The following is a 24,277-nucleotide window of genomic DNA, read 5'->3' as shown; positions in this document are numbered from 1 at the left end:
TTGTGCAATCTCACGGTTTAAAGTTTACGGCCCCTTTTTCTTCTGCGAAAAAAACGTTACAGGACACGTGTATCTGGACATGCTGGAAAATTGGCTCATGACACAACTGGAGACAGACAGCGCCGACTTCATCTTTCAACAGGATGGTGCTCCACCGCACTTTCATCGTGATGTTCGGCATTTCTTAAACAGGAGATTTGAAAACCGATGGATCGGTCGTGGTGGAGATCATGATCAACAATTCATGTCATGGCCTCCACGCTCTCCCGACTTAACCCCATGCGATTTCTTTCTGTGGGGTTACGTGAAAGATTCAGTGTTTAAACCTCCTCTACCAAGAAACGTGCTAGAACTGCGAGCTCGCATCAACGATGCTCTCTAACTCATTGATGGGAACATGCTGCGCCAAGTGTGGGAGGAACTTGATTATCGGCTTGATGTCTGCCGAATCACTAAAGGGGCACGTATCGAACATTTGTGAACGCCTAAAAAAACTGAGTTTTTGTATGTGTGTGCAAAGCGTTGTGAAAATATCTCAAATAATAAAGTTATTGTAGAGCTGTGAAATCGCTTCAATCATTTGTAATAACCCTGTACATGTGAGCACATGTCGTATTAATTCATACAATGTACTCCTGGAGTTATTATTTAAAGGCCAACACCGGCCGAAATTTGTCGTCGGTAACTAGTATTAATTACGAAGTAGAGTGCAGTAGTAAGCATATGCTGCAAGGCTGAATACTCGCCATTGTGAGGGTAATGACTACATTACACTTTCACCGATGTATTTAATTTTCACATAATGCTGCATATCGTTTCAGATTTCACCTGCTTACAGTGCAGGTTCGATAGAAGAGCTGAACTAGACAACAGTCCAGGAGGCAGATAGTTGGGGGCCGCCTAATTATGGGCGGAAGTCAACAACTTTCCTGAAGCTGTCGGCTTAGCAGTGTTTATTTTCCTTCAGAACTACTGAGTCATATCGCCAACAACTTGGTAAAAATATGAAAACATACGCATAGACATATCACAACAATGTAAGATTATTTTACAGAATTTACTTAGGCCATGGACTAGAGCCAATGAATCTTGACATGATGCAAAAAGAATCCAGTAGGTTTTAGAGTATATAGGTGTTAACGTAACTACTGATAATTACTTTGATATTTTTATGACAAAGTAAACCCCATTCTTCATATTCACAATGAAAGTTTTAGTTATCTTCGAAAAAACTGTTGGGAAACAGAGCGTGGTTTATATATCTCCCTCTTCCGACAGCTGCTGAGAGGTTTGTCCTTGATACCTATCTGGTGTAACTGGAAAAATTTCAGCCATCACTATTAAGAATTCTTAACAGAATAGTTATCAACTTCCTCTTCTCCTAAAAATTTTGAGACTAGGGATTTCTAATTAGGGGTTAATTCTCAGTGCAATACTCTGCATTAAGACAGTCTTAAAGGCTTTCTATTCCTCGTCATCCAGTTTCCGTAAACATGTCTGGAGGGAGGTAGTGATGGCCCTTGTAGGACCACATACACTGCCTTCCTTCCCTGACTGATCCACCTTGTCATTCTGAACCAGACCTACAGAACTTAGGGACCATGCAAGAGTCTCGCACCTGTTCTCTTGCTGTGTACAGTTTCTAGAAAATTTGAAAGTTTTACTTCCCCACCTATTGTTTTCAGTAGACTGCAATATATTTTTTGGAATGACGACCAAATGTTTGACCGTATCGTATCAAACTGCTTTGGTAGTAAATATAGTTCTATATCGGTCAGTTAAAATTCCTCGCAGAACTACTTCTTTGGGATAAACAATACACATCCTACAAATGTTTAGATACTGAGAGCCCACAGAGGTTAGTGTAAGGGCTGAAACTTTAATTAGCTGTTCAAACGGAACCTCAACATGAGACCATGAAATAATTAGATTGAGTTCAACACTAGTAGCAGACAAAGATTCCACATACTCGAGATGGGCCTTATGAACGAAGGTATCTCATTTCTTGTAGGATGTTATTAGAGAGTTTTTCCAAAACTGCTGAATAACAAAATGAATAAACCATTATTCAGACGAGGATACCCAATCCATTAAAATCCGCAATACTGCATGAAAGTATGCACACATTTAAATCTAATACCAATGATAGCAGATATAAAGTAGAATCCACTTCCTCATCACAAGGAGTGACTACTACTACTACTACTACTACTACTACTACTACTACTACTACAACTACAACTACAACTACAACCTTTAAGGAAGACATTTTTTGTACTGCCTGCAGAATCAAAATAGAGGGTACACAGACGGGCCCCTGAGCCCCATTTGATCGCCAGTGACAAATGGATCACTAACACCATTACCCTTGAGTATGCCACTGAACAGTCCTTGAGTGTGTGGCACTTATTTTTTCGGCGTCCTGAGAGTTGACAGGCGCATTTTCTAATGTTTCGGCAGGTATTTCCAATATCGTTCTTGCAATGTAGCTGGAGCCAGCTCAGACGAATACTGCTCATTACGTCTTTCATCCACGTTACGCCTTTTCCGTTAAAGAATTACTTAAAGCAGAATTTTGCGTGCCATTTGGATATAGAGCTAGAAATCAGTGAAGTGTTATACTCGTTTTGATAATACGCATTACCAGGAACTGTAAGTGACTAAGGATAACCATTACTGAACAGTGATGGTACCGTCCTGCACGCTACCATCATGTAGCAGCGCTGCTCGTTCGCTGCTGGTGTACTAGTTATTCTTAATGTCTTACTATCCCTGTCAAGACTTATCGATAAAACAAACATCTGAACATCCCACTCAACTAATTTTGACCACTATATCGAATAGGGACATAAGTCTGTTTTAAAATCATTTTTAACAGGAAACATATCGACACTTTCCGTCTACACTGGGTACCGCGTGAAAGACGTTGTGAGCAGTGTTTGTCTGGTCTAACTCCAGCTATGCCGTCTGGTGCAAAGCATCGCAGTTAGATATAAATATTCATGGATTAAAATCTTGCATTGCCGTAGAGGTAGAACACAGAATCTTGTGACTACGATTATTAGTGAGTCATAGTTGCAGTAAATTCAAACATTTCGATGTAACAGTTCGTGAGAGTAAGAGTATTCAGTCGTTGGTACAGAAGCCGGTAGATTTCGGGTCAGTGACAAGGTATTTGTGTTAGGGGCCCTAAACGACGAGATTATCAGAGACCAGGTATGTCATGCACTTTCAAGAAGCGGTGTGCAACGGTTGTCACGATTACTGGAATGTGTTTGACCCATACGATATAGGATGATTATGGGTTATTGAAAGTGTGGACAAAGATTGATTTGACCCACGGGAAAGTATCGCGGAAATGCTCAAGAACCTGAACTTAAAATCGCTTAAATATAGACGCCTACTTACGACGTTTCAAATCTTTTATTCAGGAATATGCCATAACCTACCTATTGTTCGTTTAGGGACTGCGAAGAGAAGATTAGACATATTGCCGCGCGCACAGCGATTAAGCAGTGCTGCTTCCCACTTTCCAACGCGAAAGAACAGAAAGAAATCCAAATAAATGCATCACAGACACCATCTCCCTTTACTGTGATAGCAATATCCTAAATATGGATGCAGATTTAGACGTCAGTTGTAGGTAGTAGTATTAAATTTTAGACTGGCATACGAAAGAAAATTTTAATAGGCCACTTGAAACTAGTTACAATGCTGATTCTTTTTAATTCGGCTTAAATAAAAAAAAAAGAAAAGAAACGCTGGTTTTCAGACTCAGTAAGCAAAGCTGCAGCTGAGGTTCTTGTCTGAGCCGAAGAGTCTGCAAGCGCAAGACCGCTACGGTCGCAGGTTCGAATCCTGCCTCGGGCATGGATGTTTGTGATGTCGTTAGGCTAGTTAGGTTTACCTAGTTCTAAGTTCTAGGGGACTAATGACCTCAGCAGTTGAGTCCCATAGTGCTCAGAGCCATTTGAGCCGAAGAACTGAACCGATGTTTCAAATTAAACCAAGTAAACCACATACGAAACAGATGTTCATTTATTACTTTATGGGGGTAAACGACTGTAGTCACGAAAAATTCTGCCTAAAGCATGTTATTTGCAGTACCTCCACGAAAGTCCATCATGAGTTATCAATGAGCATCTAGTGGACATTGTGGTATCACAGGTCGAAATGAGGTAACTTATTATTAACCCGCTAATGCCCATTTCGCAACCACCTACACCATGTGATCAAAAGTATCCGGACACCTGGCTGAAAATAACTTACAAGTTAGTGGCGCCCTCCATCGGTAATGCTTGAATTCAGTATGGTGTTGGCCCACCCTTAGCCTTGATGACAGCTTCCACTCTCGCAGACATGCGTTCAGTTAGGTACTGGAGGGTTTCTTGGGGAATGGCAGCCCATTCTTCATGGATTGCTGCACTGAGGAGAGGTATCGATGTCGGTCGGTGAGGCCTGGCACGAAGTTGGCGTTCCAAAACATCCCAAAGGTGTTCTATAGGATTCAGGTCAGGACTCTGCAGGCCAGTCCATTACAGGGATGCTATTGTCGTGTAACCACTCCGCCACAGGCTGTGTTTTATGAACTGGTGCTCGATCATGTTGAAAGATGCAATCGCCATCCCCGAATTGCTCTTTAACAGTGGGAAGCAAGAAGGTATTTAAAACAGTAGTGCAGGCCTGTGTTAGAGTGTCATGCAAAACGAGGGGTGCAAGCCATCTCCATGAAAAACACGACCACACCGTAACACCGCCGCCTTCGAATTGTACTGTTGGCACCACATACACTGGCAGATGACGTTCATCGGGCATTCGCCATACCCACACCCATCATCGCATCGCCACACTGTGTACCGTGATTCGTCACTTCACACAACGGTTTACCGCTGTTCAATCGTCCAATGTTTATGCTCCTTACACCAAGCAAAGCGTCGTTTGGCATTTGCCGGCGTGATGGTTGGCTTATGAGCAGCCGCTAGACCATGAAATCCAAGTTTTATCACCTCCCGCCTAACTGTCATAGTACTTGTAGTGGATCCTGATGCAGTATACAACTCCTGTCCGATGATATGGATAGGTGTCTCTGCCTATAACACACTTCGACCCTCTTCAACTGTCGGCGATCTCTGGAAGTCAACAGAAGAGATCGGCCTGTACGCTTTTGTGCTGTAACTGTCCCTTCACGTTTCCACTCTACTAACGCATCGGAAACAGTGGACCTAGGGATGTTTGGAATGTGGAATTCCTGCGTACAGACGTATGACAAGTGACACCCAATCACCTGACCACGTTCGAAGTCCGTTAGTTCCGCGGAGGGCCCCATTCTGCTGTCTCACAATGTCTAACGACTACTGAGGTCGCTGATATGGAGTAGCTCGCAGCACAATGCACGTAATATGAAAAACTTATGTTTTTGGGGGTGTCTGGGTAAGTTTGACCACATAGTGTATGTTTCCCTGAGGTCTGGGAACAGGAACTCAGTAAGCTACTAGCTGAAGGACATTGCCACAGTACACACTGATTTTCGACCTATTTTTATTCTTCCTGTACTGTTGAAGGTCTTAGAATGTGTAGTCCACGACTAGCTAATGAACTACCTAATTACAAACAAACTACTAGACGAACACTTACCAGACATCCGTAAACATCGAAGAGTAATGAAGGAAACAGATGAGCTGAAGCTTACCATTTTTTTTTATGATGCACGAGACGCGACTATCGTGTTGTTCTTAGACTTCAGCAAAGCGCTTGACACTGTCGACCTCTATGACGTCTCGCCAACAAGGCGTCATGTCCTACCGCAAATACCAGACGTACCCTCATGACCATCAGTTGTATCCAAGTGCGAAGCCAATAAACTTGTAGACAGCTATCGAGAGTCTCAATACCGACCAGTGTGAAGTACTACATTGGGGACAGTATGTAGTATTAAACGCAACCCATTCAGAACTTAAGCTATACTGGTTGGTCATTCTAGGCCCATTAGCCCCAATTACTGGGAATCCCTACCGTCTTTAGTAATAAATAGGACAAATATGAACTTCTCACTTACAGCAACGAGTCTAGAAGTAATAACGGATAAATGTCTACATTGGACTGAGCACGTAACTCCTACGTGCAAGAAGGCATCACCATCTCTCCATGTTCGAAAAAAAGAAACATCATCAAAAACCTCTTCCCTCTTGAGTTGAAAAGAAACTTTTACCAACACTTTCAGTTATTGATTACAGCGATGTTATCGGAGAAGATACTTCTCAGGAAAGACCATGACGCCTGGAACTGACAATTAATATCTGTATTCGACATATCTGTAGTATTCGACTCTTGAATCACTTTTCACCATCATATGCTCAGCTATCCTGGCTACGTTGAGACAAGCGCAGTGTATTTGCATACATTCTCTACTCTACTGTCTTAACGTTCACAGTCCGTCATCTCTCCTCAACCTTAACGCTTTTGTCTGAACAAGATTGCAGAAATTACTGTTCCCGTCAGAACAAAACCCTTTCTGTCCCATTCCATCGTCCAGTCACTTTCTCGATGTCCTCAGTAGCAGGAACCCGACTCTGAAATAAGGTCCCGGTTTATATTAGAGAAATGAACACCGCCTCCAGCTTCAGAGGATAGTTAATGATATCTGTTAAAGCAACACTAATGATTACTATTGACCGTGTTTGCAATAGTTACTGTTTTACATCCTTGTTTCCGACCCATCTTCCTTATTTCCAGTTCCTTAGCAGATGATGCCTCCTTTAATTTCCTTTACCCAGAACACGCTATATCAGGAAACACCTACTTTGCATACCTGTTAATTCTTTGTATATCTGTCGTCACCACCACCACCACCACCACCACCACCACCACCACCGGCGGCGGCGGCGGCGGCGGCAGCAGCAGCAGCACTGCCAGTGTTTAGTTGATTAGTTCGTAATCAATATCATTAACATTGTCAGTAAAGACAATATTGTCCCAGAAGAAGCTGTGGTGTAGTGGTTATGATACTAGACTGTTGCATGGAGGGTCGTGAGTTCAAAACTCACCTGAACGGTAAAATTTTAATTTCTATATTCGGTTCGAGTACATTATAGAAATATCCACAGATCTCAAGATCTGCCGGAGGCAGTTCGCTCCACGCTCTTGTATGTGCAAGTGCTGAATAAACCATCGTTCAGTGAAGTTAGTGTTCGTCATTCATCTAATTACACCTTTTTCTACGTGGCAGTATGTCATATTAGAATTGTTACTTCTTAGGTACTATGATGTAAAGGAAGGTATTGTATGTATGAGAACCTTGTCCGATGTAAGATAGGGGCCGATGGCCCTAATCAGATCGGGTTAAATAAATAAGACTCTAGGAAGTTCACACTCACGGTGACACACAATACTAGAACATGTTTCAAATCCAAACTAATTTAATGTTGTCCTCGATGGGACATGGACATTTTAGAATCATTATTGAAAACTCTGAAATAAATGATAGTAACAACGTACTAACAATATTGATATGCACAACTCTAGGAGCTGAAGTGTCAGTTGTGAACACGACTTTTGGATAGTGTGTGACTACTTCAGAATTTCTTGGCCAAGTGTGGTTTAGGACAATATGAGCTTCGAATCCCAACTGCGACCTCAGCCAAATCTATAGACAGAACTGAAATCAATTTCCGTGAGAAACTTTATAAAACGACTGGCATCTGAACAGTTAGGAAAGCTACTACAGCCAATCGCTCTACTCCTACAATATAGTTTGCTGGGGCTCACGGCCCGCCATTCAACAATTCTTATCTAGAAAGATGTTTGAATTTTTCTGTAGATCCCAAGGAACACATGCCTCGGCTGAAGAAGTGAACAAAATCCATACTCCATCAATATCACCAATAGAAGAGATGACAACTTATACAGACAGATGTGGGTTGTTGAACACACTTAAACGACTTTTGAATGATGTTGCTAGGGGCTATTGGAGAGAGAGCAACGACCTATTTTATGATGGAGAAGACTATGGGAATCTCTATAGTAAAGGCACAATGAGTGTCCATAAGCCTGCAATTGAACAAGTGTATCATTTTTCTGCTGGCGAAAGATTTCTGATAAATTCATTCGGCTCTCTTGGAGGGGACTTCCAGGGGACACGACAAGAACAATGAGCAATGAGAGGGTAAAACTCTACGTGTCGGAACGTTTGATGTCGGGAGTCATCAGCGAAGCTAGAAAATATGCAAAGGGGAAAGTAAGGACTCAATATAGATATAGTGGAATGGAAAGAAGACACGGATTTGTGGCCAGACAATTTAAGGAAATTATTAAAGAAAATTGGGAACAGGAGTATGATTCATCATGAACAAGAACTTAGGGTTGAGGGTGACTTACTGGGAACAGTTCAGTGATAGAATCGTCATCTGAATTGAAAGCAATCCAAAACTGATAATAGTTTAGGTACAGATGTCGATATCACAAGCAAGACGAGAAGACGAAGTATATGAGGATATTGAAGGTGTAAGTCAGTACGTACTGGGAGATAAAATGTAATGATCATTGGCGATTGGACCAGTGAAGTGTGGGAGGAAACAAAATAGAGTTGCTATAGGAGCCTGAACGAGAAAGGAAAAATGATAGACTTCTGCAATAATAATAATTAGTAATAGCAATTACATGGATCAGAAAACATGAAACGTGGATGCGTACTAGGAAAAACCCTTAGGCACGACAAGATACCAGATGGATTACCTCTTGGCCAGATATGGCGAAATCACATAGCGAAGTATAATGCATATCCAGAAGCAGATGCAGGCTCAGATCACAATTTAGTACTGAATAGTAGGATGAAATTTAGGAGAATCATCTGGAATAATCAGCCTGGAAAGAAGTGAAATGCTGACGTACTGAGAAATGAACGTTTCAAATTATGTAAGGCTGTGGGTATTGCCATGATGAATACCACAGTAGTTGATATCTCTGGAAGAGACGATCACAGAACCTGGACAGACAACTATGTACAAGGAAGATAATGGATGGGAAAGCATGAATAACAAAAGAAACACTTCAATTGATCGATAAAAGAAGTAAGTACAAAATTCTAAGGGAAAGACGGGAATATAATAATCCAAGTCACTTATAAATTAAATAAACAGGAAGTACAGGGAAGCTAAGGTGAAATAGCTATAGGGAAAAATAAAGCAACAGGAAGAAAAATGAAATTCGGAGGGACAGATACAGCATATATCAAAGTCCTAACAACCTTTGGTGACACTGAAAGCAGATCTCTCGACGTTGCAGAAGGAATTCTGCTTTTAAACTGGGAGATTTTTTTTGTGAGCGAGGGGGAGGGGGGTGTATCATCAGTCTTCTGACTGGTTAGCTGAGGACCGCCACTATTTTCTCTGCTGTGCAAGCTACATCTCAGAGTAGCACTTGCAGTCTACGTCCTCAATTATTTGCTGCATGCATCCCAATGTCTTCCTCTTGAGTTTCTGCCCCCTACAGCTCCCTCCAGTACCATGGAACTCATTCCCTGATGATGTAACAGATGTCCTATCATCCTGTCCCTTCTCCTTGTCCGTGCTATCCACATATTCCTTTCCTCTCCGATTCTGTTCAGAACCTCCTCATTCCTTACCTTATCAGTGCACCTAATTTTCAACATTTTTCTGTTGCACCGCATCTCAAATGCTTTGATTCTTTTCTGTTCTGGTTTTCCCATATTCCATGTTTCACTACCATACAACGCTGTGCTGCACACGTAAATTCTCAGAAATTTCTTCCTCAAATTAAGGCCTATATTTGATACTAGTAGACGCCTCTTCGCCAGGAATTCCCTTTTTGCCATTGCTAACCTGATTATGATGTCCTCCTTGCTCCATCCGTCAATGGTTATTTTGGTGCCTAGGTAAAAGAATACCTATATTTCATCTACTTCGTGACAATCATTCCTGATGTTTCTCGGTGTTCTGATTCCCACTACTTTTGATTACTTTTGTGTTTCTTCAATTTCCTCTCAGTCCATATTCTTTACTCATGAGATTGTTCGTTTCACTCAGCATATCATGTAATTTTTCACTTTCACTCAGGATTGCAATGTCATCAGTGAATTATATCACTGCTATCGTTTAACCTTCGATTTTAATTCCACTCCTGAAACTTTCTTTTATTCCTATCATTGTTTCTTCCAAGTACAGATTAAGGGGAAGACTACATCCCTGTCTTACACCTTTTTTAATCCGAGCGCGTTCTTTATCGTCCACTCATTATTCCCTCTTGGCTACTGCACATTTTGTGTAGTACCAATCTTTCCCTATAGCTCACCCTGATTTTCTCAGAATTTCGAGCATCTTGCACCATTTTACATTGTCGATCGCTTTTTCAGGTTGACGTCCCCTCTGAACCTGTGTTTATTTTTCTTTAGCCGTGCTTCCATTATCAACAGCAAAGTCAGAATTGCCTCTCTCGTGCTTTTACCTTTCCTGAAGCCAAAGTGATAGTCATCTAGCACATCCTGTTTTCCTTTCCATTCTTTTGTGTATTATTGTTATAAGCAATTGGATGCATTAGTTGTTAAGCTGATTGTGCAAAACTTCTCGCACTTGTCTTCGGTCTTTGGAATTGTGTGGATGTTATTTTTCCGAAAGTCACATAGTATGTCGTCAGACGCATACATTTTACACACCAACGTGCATAGTCGTTTTGTTGCCACTTCCCGCAGTGATTTTGGATATGCTGATGGAATGTTATCTATACCTTCTGCCTTATGTGAACTTAAGTCCTCCAAAGCTATTTCAAATTTTGATTCTAATACTGGATCCCCTGTCTCTTAAATAGACTCCTGCTTCTTCTGTCGCATCAGACGAATCTTCCTTCTCATAGAGGACTTCAATGTACTCTTACCACCTATCCGCTCTCTCCTCCACATATAACAATGGAACTTCCACTGCGCCAAATGTTACCATCCTTGCTTTTAATGTCACTGAAGGTTGTTTTGACTTTCCTGAATGCTGAGTCAGTCCTTCCAAAATCATCTCTTTTTCGACTTTTCACGCAACCCTTTTGTCTTAGCTTCCCTGCACTTCCTATTTATTTCACTCACTTCTGCATTGCTGAATTTCCCTGAACGTTTTTGATCTTTCATCGATCAACTGAAATATTTCCTCTGTTACCTATGGTCTCTTCGCATTTACCTTCTTGGTACCTATATTTTTCTTTCCAACTGCATTATAGCCCTTTTTAGCTATGTCCATTCCTCATCAACTGTACTGCATACTGAACTATTCCTTGATGTTCCGTCTATAGCCTTGGAGAACTTTAAGCGTATCTGGTCATAACTTAGTACTTCTGTGTCCGACCTCTTTGCGTATTGATTCTTCCTGGCTGATCTCTTAAACTGTAGCCTCCGCTTCATCACTATTGCATTGTGATCGGAGTCTGTATCTGCTCCTGGGTACGCCTTACAATCCAGAATTTAATTTCGGAATCTTTCTGACCATGATGTAACTGGAATCTTCCCTTAACAACCTGTCTTTTCCAAGTATACCACCTCCTCTTGTGAATATTTAACAGAATATTCGCTATTACTAGATGAGATTTATTACAGAACTCAGTCTTTCTCCTCTCTCATTCTTTGTCCCAAGCCCGTATTCTCCTGAAACCTTTTCTTCCACTCCTTCCTCTGCAACAGTATTCCAGTCACCCATGACAGATTTTTATCCCCCTTTATGTATTTTATTACCCTTTGAATTTTCTCATATACGTTATCTCTTCATTTCCAGCTTGCGAAGTCGGCATGTATTCCTGAACTATCGTTGTCGGTGTTTATTTGCTGTTGATTCTGACAGGAACATCCCTATCACTGAACTGTTCACAGTAACACTCTTGCCCTACATTTCTATTCGTAAAGAATCCTACTCCCGTTGTACCATTTTTTACTACTGTTTATACTACCTTACACTCATCTGACCAGAAACCCTTGTCTTCTTTCCATTTCACTTCACTGACCCCGACTATATCTAGATTGAGCCTTTGCGTTTCCCTTTTCAGAATTTCTAACTTCCCTACCGCATTGAAGCTTGTGACATTCCACTCCCAAACTCGCAGAACGTTAACCTTTAGTTGATTATTGAATAGTTTTCTCTTGGTCCCCTTCCGGAGTTCAGAATGGGGAGCTGTTTCGCAATCTTTTTTCCAATGGAGAGACCATCGTGACACTTTCAACTATAGGCGAACTGTCCTGTGGATACACGTTATGTCTTTAATGCAGTGGTTTCTATTGCCGTCTGCTTTCTCATGCTGTTAGTCATTAGCGATTCTTCCGCCTTTAGGGGTAGTTTCCCATCCCAAGGACAAGAGAGTGCCCTGAACCTCTGTCCACTCTTCTGCCCTCTTTGACAATGAATATGACTTCTTATGCCGGAAGTCTTCGGCCGCCATTTGCTGATTATTAATCAAAATTTAAGCGGTGGCTGGTCTTGAATCCGGGACCAAGAATGTTTTGATTACTAATCAAAGACCCTAGCCCTAGATCACAACGTCTACAGAGAGTAGCGAGAGGACATGCGGAGAGAGTACGTCGGAGGCCTCTTGCAATGGGATGAACTATCCGGTAACGCTATAGAAGATTGGAATCAATGCGGAAGACGTGGAAAGATACAGTATTTGCATCGAAATTTGAGCTTTGGAAGACATACGATCGATTAATGTGTAATATCTGAAATCATCGTGGGACATGGGAACGTAACGACTATTCCGTTTAATGTGAAAAATCTCTAAGTCTAGAAAGATACCATATGACTTTAGGAAAGATATCGTCCATAGTATCACGAAGTTAACAAGGGCGGGTAAGTGCGGGCAGCGGGCAACATACAACCCATTGAAAAATGCTCCTATCAGAGAAGAAAAAAGGCGAATATGATCATGTTTATTAGAAGACAGGATGAGGTAGCTGGTATTTCACTGTCAATCGACCTCCCTCAGCACCTTTAAAAATTTTCTGGAAAACGCCCTTTTAAACATGCAACTCACCTCTCACTCCGACAAGCTGCCCAACTAACTTGCTCACACCTACTAGTCCATCGCTGTAAGTCGCTCATACCCATCCACCCCCTTCTCACTCATTCGTCATTTATCAACCATTCGTCATTTATCAACCATTCGTCATTTATCAACCATTCGTCATTTATCAACCATTCGTCATTTATCAACCATTCGTCATTTATCAACCATTCGTCATTTATCAACCATTCGTCATTTATCAACCATTCGTCATTTATCAACCATTCGTCTTTTATCAACCATTCGTCTTTTATCAACCATTCGTCTTTTATCAACCATTCGTCTTTTATCAACCATTCGTCTTTTATCAACCATTCGTCTTTTATCAACCATTCGTCTTTTATCAACCATTCGTCTTTTATCAACCATTCGTCTTTTATCAACCATTCGTCTTTTATCAACCATTCGTCTTTTATCAACCATTCGTCTTTTATCAACCATTCGTCTTTTATCAACCATTCGTCTTTTATCAACCATTCGTCTTTTATCAACCATTCGTCTTTTATCAACCATTCGTCTTTTATCAACCATTCGTCTTTTATCAACCATTCGTCATTTATCAACCATTCGTCATTTATCAACCATTCGTCATTTATCAACCATTCGTCATTTATCAACCATTCGTCATTTATCAACCATTCGTCATTTATCAACCATTCATCATTTATCAACCATTCATCATTTATCAACCATTCATCATTCAGTCTCATTGTCATTATCTCTTTGTGCCTCTCTGTCACTACCTCTCGCCTCTCAGCCATTGTCTCCATTCTGTCCGTCCAATACTGTCTCCTCTGACCGTCACTGTCTCCCTCTTGCTCTCTCTTACTGCTACCACCTCATTCACTCCTTCCCACTGCTGATCTCTCTCCTCCTCGTTGTCACTGTCATATATTCTCTTTTATTATCACTGGCTCTCATCAACTTCCACTTTCTCCTCCTCTTTATTCATCTACCACTGGCACAGTCTCCTTCCCTCTTTTCCTAGTACTGTTCTGTCACTGCCAACTATGTTGCACCATGACCACTGTCTACTGTCTCCTGTCTCCCAGACTTCTGCATCTTTCGGACATCAGCATAAATAAAGGGCGAGTATGTTCACATGCCAAGATTTTTGGAAAAATTTTTGAAGGTGCTGAGGAACGTAGAAAGGAGCAGCTAGTACCTCGCTTCAGTCAGTATTTTAATAAACAGGAGCAAATTCGCTGCTTTTGTGCTCCACTAGGAGCATTTTTCCGCTTATTCCCTTCTTGCTCCTGCAAGAAGCAGAGCATGTCACTGATATGAAAAGAACTTTATGGGTCAATAAAACAGGTAGTTTACATATGTAGCTAACTAATGTCACATCTCGAACCGGTTTTTCCACGCTCAAAAATTATTTATGTGCTTCATTACTACAACATGGGGTTCCGGGAACCATTCTGATTACAGACACTTCGCAGAATATTTATCCGCGCTACGTCACTATATAAACTGCGTTCTCGGCCCCCTGCCGCCGTTGGATAAGCAGCTGCCACCAGAAAGTCGTATACTCCTAGCTCACTTATTTGTTACATAGTTTAATTCTTAATTTCTTTGCGTGTTTTTGGTACTTGCATTGTTTAATTCATAAATTTCTGGCGTATTATAGTATTTGAGAGTTGTAGCATCGCGTTTTAGTACCTGAATAGTGTAAAATCGCGTAGTCTCCTTCCGCCGCCGAGCAGTGTGTCAGCAGTGCGCAAGTAGCAGCATTGCTGCATTTACTAGGAAATCTTGCATTTTAATAACCGTTTAAATTTTGTGTCGATTTGTTTGTGCTCTCTGTAGATTAGTTCAGACGTTCTTTGCACAACAGTTTTTAGCATGGATAGGGACTGCAACTGCTGTGTTCGGCTGCAGGCTGAGTTGGCATCCCTTCACTCCCAGCTTCAGGCAGTGTTGGCTTCAGTCATACAGCTTGAGGCTGTTGCCAATGGGCATCACTGTGGGGGTCCGGATGGGGGGTTTGTCGGGGACGGCCAGCTCGTCCCACGCATCCCCCGATCGGACTACGACTGTGGCTGCCCGGGATACTGCCCACATTGAGGCTGATCCCTCACCTGTGGTAGAGTGGGAGGTCGACTCAAGGTGTGGCAGGGGGCGAAAGACATTCCAGAGGGCTGAACGGAAGGCCTCTCCAGTTCGTCTGACGAACCGGTTTCAGGCTCTGTCTCAGGCTGATATTGATCTTCGGCCGGACGTGGCTGCTTGTCCTGTTCCAGAGGTTGCCCCTCAGTCTGCAAGATCCGGGCAGTCGCAGAGGGTGGGCTTACTGGTAGTTGGGAGCTCCAACGTCAGGCGCGTAATGGGGCCCCTTAGGGATACGGCAGCAAGAGAGGGGAAGAAAACCAATGTGCACTCCGTGTGCATACCGGGAGGAGTCATTCCAGATGTGGAAAGCGTCCTTCCGGATGCCATGAAGGTTACAGGGTGCACCCATCTGCAGGTGGTCGCTCATGTCGGCACCACTGATGTGTGTCGCTATGGACTGGAGGAAATCCTCTCTGGCTTCCAGCGGCTATCTGATTTAGTGAAGACTGCCAGTCTCGCTAGTGGGATGAAAGCAGAGCTCACCATCTGCAACATCGTCGACAGGACTGACAGCGGACCTTTGGTACAGAGCCCAGTGGAGGGTCTGAATCAGAGGCTGAGACGGTTCTGCGACCGTGTGGGCTGCATACTTGGGCCATAGGGTGGTGGGGTTTCGAGTTCCGCTGGATAAGTCAGAAGTCCACTACACGCAGCAAGCGGCTACACGGGTAGGAGGGGTTGTGTGGCGTGGACTGGGCAGTTTGTTTAGGTTAGATGGCTTCGGGCAAGTACAGAAAGGGCAACAGCCTCAAAGGGTGCGGGGCAAAGTCAGGACATGCGGGGACCAAGCAGCAATCGGTATTGTAATTGTAAACTGTCGAAGCTGCATTGGTAAAGTACCGGAACTTCAAGCGCTTATAGAAAGCACCGAGGCTGAAATCGTTGTATGTACAGAAAGCTGGCTGAAGCCAGAGATAAATTCTGCCGAAATTTTTACAAAGGCACAGACGGTGTTTAGAAAGGATAGATTGCATGCAACCGGTGGTGGCGTGTTTGTCGCTGTTAGAAGTAGTTTATCCTGTAGTGAAGTAGAAGTGGATAGTTCCTGTGAATTATTATGGGTGGAGGTTACACTCAACAACCGAGCTAGGTTAATAATTTGCTCCTTTTACCGACCTCCCGACTCAGCAGCATTAGTGGCAGAAAAACTGAGAGAGAATTTGGAATATATTTCACATAAATTTTCTCAGCATGTTATAGTCTTAGGTGGAGATTTCAATTTGCCAGATATAGACTGGGACACTCAGATGTTTAGGACGGGTGGTAGGGACAGAGCATCGAGTGACATTATACTGAGTGCACTACCCGAAAATTACCTCGAGCAATTAAACATTGAACCGACTCGTGGAGATAACATCTTGGACCTACTGATAACAAACAAACCCGAACTTTTCGACTCTGTACGCGCAGAACACGGAATCAGTGATCACAAGGCCGTTGCAGCATCCCTGAATATGTAAATTAATAGGAATCTTAAAAATGGAGGAAGGTTTATCTGTTTAGCAAGAGTAATAGAAGGCAGATTTCAGACTTCCTAACATATCAAAACGAAAATTTCTGTTCCGACACTGACAATGTTGAGTGTTTATGGAAAAAGTTCAAAGCAATCTTAAAATGCATTTTAGACAGGTACGTGCCGAGTAAAACTGTGAGGGACGGGAAAAACCCACCGTGGTTCAACAACGAAGTTAGGAAACTACTGCGAAAGCAAAGAGAGCTTCACTCCAAGTTTAAACGCAGCCAAACCCTCTCAGACAAACAGAAGCTAAACGATGTCAAAGTTAGCGTAAGGAGGGCTATGAGTGAGGCGTTCAGTGAATTTGAAAGTAAAATTCTATGTACCGACTTGACAGAAAATCCTAGGAAGTTCTGGTCTTACGTTAAATCAGTAAGTGGCTCGAAACAGCATATCCAGACACTCCGGGATGATGATGGCATTGAAACAGAGGATGACACGCGTGAAACTGAAATACTAAACACCTTTTTCCAAATCTGTTTCACAGAGGAAGACCGAACTGCAGTTCCTTCTCTAAATCCTCGCACAAACGAAAAAATGGCTGACATCGAAATAAGTGTCCAAGGAATAGAAAAGCAACTGGAATCACTCAACAGAGGAAAGTCCACTGGATCTGACGGGATACCAATTCGATTCTACACAGAGTACGCGAAAGAACTTGCCCCCCTTCCAACAGCCGTGTACCGCAAGTCTCTAGAGGAACGGAAGGTTCCAAATGATTGAAAAAGAGCACAGGTAGTTCCAGATTTCAAGAAGGGTCATTGAGCAGATGTGCAAAACTATAGACCTATATCTCTGACGTCGATCTGTTGTAGAATTTTAGAACATGTTTTTGCTCGAGTATCATGTTTTTGGAAACCCAGAATCTACTCTGTAGGAATCAACATGGATTCCGGAAACAGCGATCGTGTGAGACCCAACTTGCTTTGTTTGTTCACGAGACCCAGAAAATATTAGATACAGGCTCCCAGGTAGATGCCATTTTCCTTGACTTCCGGAAGGCGTTCGATACAGTTCCGCACTGTCGCCTGATAAAGTAAGAGCCTACGGAATATCAGACCAGCTGTGTGGCTGGATTGAACAGTTTCTAGCAAACAGAACACAGCATGTTGTTATCAATGGAGAGACGTCTACAGGCGAAGTAACCTCTGGCGTGCCACAAGGGAGTGTTATGGGACCATTGTTTTTCACAATATATATAAATGACCTAGTAGATAGTGTCGGAAGTTCCATGCGGCTTTTCGCGGATGATGCTGTAGTACACAGAGAAGTTGCAGCATTAGAAAATTGTAGCGAAATGCAGGAAGATCTGCAGCGGATAGGCACTTGGTGCAGGGAGTGGCAACTGACCCTTAACATAGACAAATGTAATGTATTGCGAATACATAGAAAGAAGGATCCTTTATTGCATGATTATATGATAGCGGAACAAACACTGGTAGCAGTTACTTCTGTAAAATATCTGGGAGTATGCCTGCGAAACTATTTGAAGTGGAATGATCATATAAAATTAATTGTTGGTAAGGCGGGTACCAGGTTGAGATTCACTGGGAGAGTCCTTAGAAAATGTAGTCCAACAAAGGAGGTGGCTTACAAAACACTCGTTCGACCTATACTTTAGTATTGCTCATCAGTGTGGGATCCGTACCAGATCGGGTTGACGGAGGAGATAGAGAAGATCCAAAGAAGAGCGGCGCGTTTCGTCACAGGGTTATTTGGTAACCGTGATAGCGTTACGGAGATGTTTAGCAAACTCAAGTGGCAGACTCTGGAAGAGAGGCGCTCTGCATCGCCGTGTAGCTTGCACGCCAGGTTTCGAGAGGGTGCGTTTCTGGATGAGGTATCGAATATATTGCTTCCCCCTACTTATACCTCCCGAGGAGATCACGAATGTAAAATTAGAGAGATTCTAGCGCGCACAGAGGCTTTCAGACAGTCGTTCTTCCCACGAACCATACGCGACTGGAACAGAAAAGGGAGGTAATGACAGTGGCACGTAAAGTGCCCTCCGCCACACAGCGTTGGGTGGCTTGCGGAGTATAAATGTAGATGTAGATCGGATTTTCACGCACGTATCTTACGTGCAGAAGTAGACTAACTTTTACCCTCTGTATCTCGGAAACTGATAAAGATACCAAGAATTTTCAATTCGAGATGGGGATCTTAGAATATATCGCAAAAATTTCAAGCATTGGCTGTGCATAGCGGTCTTCAAATCCGCAGCTAGGCTCTGGTACCCAAAAACCACGTGTTTTCGGTTTTCGTCAGGAACCGCCCCTGAACGAAATGGCGTCTCCGTAAGCCCCTTAAGGCGCACCACAGATCACATATAACTCTAGGAGAACCAATCGATTTGCTCCATTTGCCTAAGTTGAAGGAAATGTATCATATGCAGACTCTGACCCTGTATTGTAGGATAACATTATGACGATGCTTCTGTTAACAAATGGCCCCTAGTTCAAGAGCTACCTGAAACACTATCACGAACAGAACCCGAGGTATGTGCCCCGGAAAAATCCCGTTTATATGCTCGGCGCTTTGGAGCACGTTAGGTACCGCATGCTGTCGCATACGTTGAGATATTTACAAGAACCAAGAGAAATAAATGAGAATGGAAGACCAAACAAGAAGTGCTCGGATTAAAAATGAGGTAAGACAGGGATTTCGTCGTTTGCCTGTTATTCAGTTCATACACCATAGGAACAGTGACGAAAATTGAAGGAAGCGTCACGAGTTTGGTTAAAATTCTGTGATAAGATACGACTGTAAGTTTGCTATTCTCAGTGAATGTGAAGAAATAGGATCCTTTGAACTCAATATGCAGTCTTCGGTTTACTCTGTATTATAAGTGATGAGGAGAAGGAAAGAGACTGGTGATGAACGTATCAAAACTGGGAATACTGGGCGATTTTAAGTGATTCTGTTATACTGTCAGCCAAACAACATATGGCTGACTAAACGAAGACATAAAAAGCAGGCTAGCCCAGGCAGAGAGGACATTTCTGGCTAAGAAGTCTACTGGTATCAAACATATTCCTTACTTTTGAAGAAAATTTTCTGCAGTGCATGTCTGGGGCGCTGAATTATGTGGAAGTCGATCACAAAATGCGAGAAAACCAGAAAAAGAATGGAAACGCTGAGAGGTGGTGCCAAAAATGTTTAGTTAGGTGGCCTAATAAAGTAAGAAATGAGAGACTTCCCCCTCAAATTCGATGCTCAGAGGAACACGTGGAAAACATTGGCAAGAAGACGGGGCAGAATACTAAGACACGTCTCAAGATAAAAGGGAATAATTGCCACGGTACTTAAAGGAGGTGTAATGATGAAAACGGTGGAAGAAGATAGATTGGAATACAAACTAATAATCGACTACGATGATTAAAAGCTACCCTGAGAAGCTTGGCGTGACAGGCCGCATGAAGGCAGTCTTGAGTCTTATGGAGGAGACATCTCCAATTTAATAATTAGCGACTGGGTATCCCGTAACACTCAATAAATGTTACTGTGTTGAAACTTTATGGCAGATTAGAACTGTGTGGCGGGCCGAGACGCGAACTCGGGACTACTAGCTTTCGCGGGCAAATGTTTAATATCTTGAAAAAAAAAAAAAAAAAAAAAATAGGTTCACGTACCCAGCTCGACATCGTGTCTAGTGCCTCTGACGAGCACAATGAAGTGGACATGGACTATCTCCACGCTATAACTGTTTAGTGCTGACACGCTGTCAGCTGTAGATGGTCTGTGGTTAAGGTTCTTTAAGACCTTCACTGTTCTGACCCCCCAAAATTTGGGTGTTTTACGTGTTGCGTCTGCAGTCGTGACCAAAAATTGATTAAGGGCTCTGAGAAATGTTTTAGCGGTGGTAGCTAGATAAGTTATTACGACAGGCTTAATTATAAACCATTTTGTTGTTTGACATCTTGGACATTCGGGAATCCAGCCGGATGTTCGCATCGTTCTCGCACGATATTTCAACAGCGTGTCTCGCTGTCTTCTTCAGGTACTACCTGAAGTCTCAGGTAGCACCTGAAGAAGACAGCGAGGCACGCTGTTGAAATATCGTGCGAGAACGACGCGAACATCCAGCTGGATTCCCGGATATCCAAGATGTCAACAGATCGCCGGGAAAGCGTGAAGAATTACATTTTGTTGTTTATTTGTGTATCTTCGCATGACATTTCCATATGTTGCTTGATGTATACTTCCATCAGTGGTTTGTCCAACTTTTATCAAGCACAACATTACGTGACATCTGGAATCTATGGTCCTACTTTGAACAAAATGGTGGACAGCTGAAGTAAAGCAATAAATTGCAACAGGAAACTGAGGAGCACCGTAAGAATAGTAGTATTTAATATTGTGTATTAAACATGACGATGGTTATTACCTGGACTTAATTATATTTAGGTCTTCGACCTATTTGATTTGCATATTCAGAAACAACTAAGAAATTGAGGGACTTGCGGTCGTCAACGATGGTAACAATCAGGGGAAAGGTCTGGAAATGAATATGCAACTTTATACATTTTATACAATGACGAGGTGTAACACCTAGAAGAATTTCAGTCATCTACATCTACATACATACTCCGCAATCCACCATACGGTGCGTGGCGGAGGGTACCTCGTACCACATCTTCTCATCACGGATATCTTCTCTCCCTGTTCCACTCCCAAACAGAACGAGGGAAAAATGACTACCTATATGCCTCTGTACGAGCCATGTCTTTCCGCGACATGTAAGTTGGCGGCAGTAAAATTGTACTGCAGTCAGCCTCAAATGATGGTTCTCTAAATTTCCTCAGTAGTGATTCACGAAAAGAACGCCTCCTTTCCTCTAGAGACTCCCACCCGAGTTGCTGAAGCATTTCCCTAACACTCGCGTGATGATCAAACCTACCTGTAACAAATCTAGCAGCCCGCCTCTGAATTGCTTCTATGTCCTCCCTCAATCCGACCTGGTAGGGATCCCAAACGCTCTAGCAGTACTCAAGAATAGGTCGTATTAGTGTTTTATAAGCGGTCTACTTTACAGACGAACCTCATCTTCCCAAAACTCTACCAATGAACCGAAGACGACTATCCGCCTTCCCCACAACTGCCATTACATGCTTGTCCCACTTCATATCGCTCTGCAATGTTACGCCCAAATATTTAATCGACGTGACTGTGTCAAGCGCTACACTACTAATGGAGTATTCTAACATTACAGGATTCTTTTTCCTATTCATCTGCAGTAATTTGCATTTACCTATATTTAGAGTTAGCTAGCATTCTTTACACCAATCACAAAACCTGTCCAAGTCATCTTGTATCCTCCTACAGTCACTCAACGACACCACCTTCCCGTACACCACAGCATGATCAGCAAACAGCCGCACATTGCTATCCACCCTATCCAAAAGATCATTTATGTAGATAGAAAACAACAACGGACCTAACACACTTCCCTGGGGCACTCCAGATCAGAAGCACTCCAGATGATACCTTCACCTCCGATATACACTCACCATCGAGGACAACGTACTGGGTTCTATTACTTAAGAAGTCAATCGTGACACCAGCCGCAAAAGCCTACGTAGTTACATCATTGTTTAAGTGATTTGAAATACTTGACGCCTGATGACCACTGTTTGGTTCGAAATGCGTCACTAATAATGTCTTAAAATAAACTGACATTGTGCCTGGTTAGGGCACACACATTTCCTTTATTATAATTGTAACCAAAACCGTCAATAACGGCATTGATTAGTTTGAGGTATTCAAAAGACTTAACATCAATATTTAAGTTGACGGAACTTACCCGTGTTTCTGTAGACCTCATGTGGCTGCATCAGTGGCATGTTATCCATACTGCGGTAATATGATGGTTGCGACGGCTGATGATGATGCCGTCGGCCGCCGCCACAAGTAACTTCACTCCTACAATGCGAAGTGTTAATGAAAGTGTGCATCTTAGGTGGATATATTGACCATATCAAGCATATGACAGGCTCCGAATTCGCCCAGTTCGAAAATTGTGTCATCAAGACTGCCTGTCACTATCGCAGGATATCGCTAAAGAGAGGAAACAGCCCATGCTACTGCTGAGCTCCTGGGTCAGTGTTGCGGTCAGCAACGGTAGGATCTGGTGCTGATGACGCAGACAGAGTATCTACTGAAACAGTGGGAATAGATGTTGGTGGCACTTCAGTCTGGTTGTTACACTTCATGGTGGCAGCAGCTGTTCTCGGCACCATTACTATTACACTTTGACGCACATCGTGAGGTTGTGTTACCATTCCATATGGTGGTGTTCGATCGACGTTAGCTGCAGAAATCTGTAGTGCGACCGCAGACCCTGTCGAAGGACGGGTAGGTCGATGCATACGCTTTGGAGTGCGAGGTGCTGCGACAGTTCGTGGATATAGGAGTGGACTTTCTGGGAAAAGTGGTGGTGGTCTGGGTGTCACAAATTTCGGAGTAGGTAAAGAAGTAATCCCCGACTGTGGGATATGCCTTCGGATGGCATAATATGATGAAGCAGGAGGTGGAGGCAGCTGGAGCCGCGGCGGAACACCAGGTGGCTGTAATGGTGGCTGCTGTCTGGTGTCACTCCGCGAGAGATCAAGTGGCTGCATCTCAGCAGGTTGTGTGACGAATTTGTTTGCACCTATTACGGCAGATGATTGAGGTACCTGCCACCTGGTTGGCAAATTTCGCTGGTTCGTTTGGACTGAAGCAACCTCGCTGAATTGTAGGGATGGCCACAGTGACGCTTGACTCATCGTGCTGCGCTCTACACGTTCTCCCTCAACACGTGAAGTCTTTGCTTTCGAAGCCACTGAATAATTTAAGTGCTTTTCGTGTGTACCTCTCGAAAGTACTGTCTTTGCAATTTTTTTTGGCACCCTTGTCTGAGCTCCTAGAGAGTTACGAAATTGTGACATGTTAGGTAACATAGAATTTTGGACAGAAGACGTAATTGTGTTTTGCATGGTTGATGTAGGGAGCATCGCCAGTGTCACATTAAGGGACAGATCTTCTGTTGGAGTTGTGACAGACGAACAATGGGTATAGCTCTTGTGGGGGTACTGTGCTAAATGGCTCCTAGCTTCAGTTATCGGCGCAGAGCCTTCTCGCTTTGTCGTCGTCGATCCAACGCTAGTATTCTCCGTGCTCAAAGCAGCTTGTTGGCAGTTTGACCCAGGGACTGTCGTCTGGTCATGCGTGGGTTTCGGAAGTGCAGTGCTATGCGCCGGTGCACAGAAGTACTTCACGTCCTGTGAAGTCAACGTGGCCAGTTTTGTGGGCATAAATTCTCTGTCATTAGATTTGATGCTTGATGATCCCGTACCACCAGAATCCGGTGTTTTGCCTTTCATCTCTGTTACCGTACCTCCTACCCACGTTATTGTACAGTTTACAGGTCCTTTACATGTAACATTAGGAACTACTGTCTTTTCAACTGTCTTTGGGGTACTTTGTGCTGTCACAGAAACATGGAAGTTTGACAGGTTAGATAGCATCGACATTTCGACTGATGACGTAGGAACCGTGGTTCGTGAGCTTGATGCAGGTGACATCACTGTTGGGTTAATAGGCAGACTTCTTGGAATGGTGAGTGGC

The 24,277-nt window shown here is 43.0% G+C and overlaps 1 protein-coding gene across 1 annotated transcript in view; it reads right to left on the bottom strand.

Annotated features, from left to right (window-relative positions):
* Positions 1-22,749: 22,749 nt before the first annotated feature.
* LOC126416949 (mucin-5AC-like) overlaps positions 22,750-24,277 on the bottom strand; it is a 58,434-nt gene continuing 56,906 nt past the window's right edge. Inside the window, exon 5 of the mRNA XM_050084829.1 lies at positions 22,750-23,353. Within this exon, the coding sequence (XP_049940786.1) occupies positions 22,750-23,353 (604 nt within the window). The remainder of the gene's footprint in view (positions 23,354-24,277) is intronic.

The sequence above is a fragment of the Schistocerca serialis genome, chromosome 8 (genome assembly GCF_023864345.2).
Source record: "Schistocerca serialis cubense isolate TAMUIC-IGC-003099 chromosome 8, iqSchSeri2.2, whole genome shotgun sequence".
Classification (NCBI taxonomy): domain Eukaryota; kingdom Metazoa; phylum Arthropoda; class Insecta; order Orthoptera; family Acrididae; genus Schistocerca; species Schistocerca serialis.
Note: the sequence above shows the minus strand (reverse complement) of the source record. Positions and strands in the feature narration are given on the sequence as shown.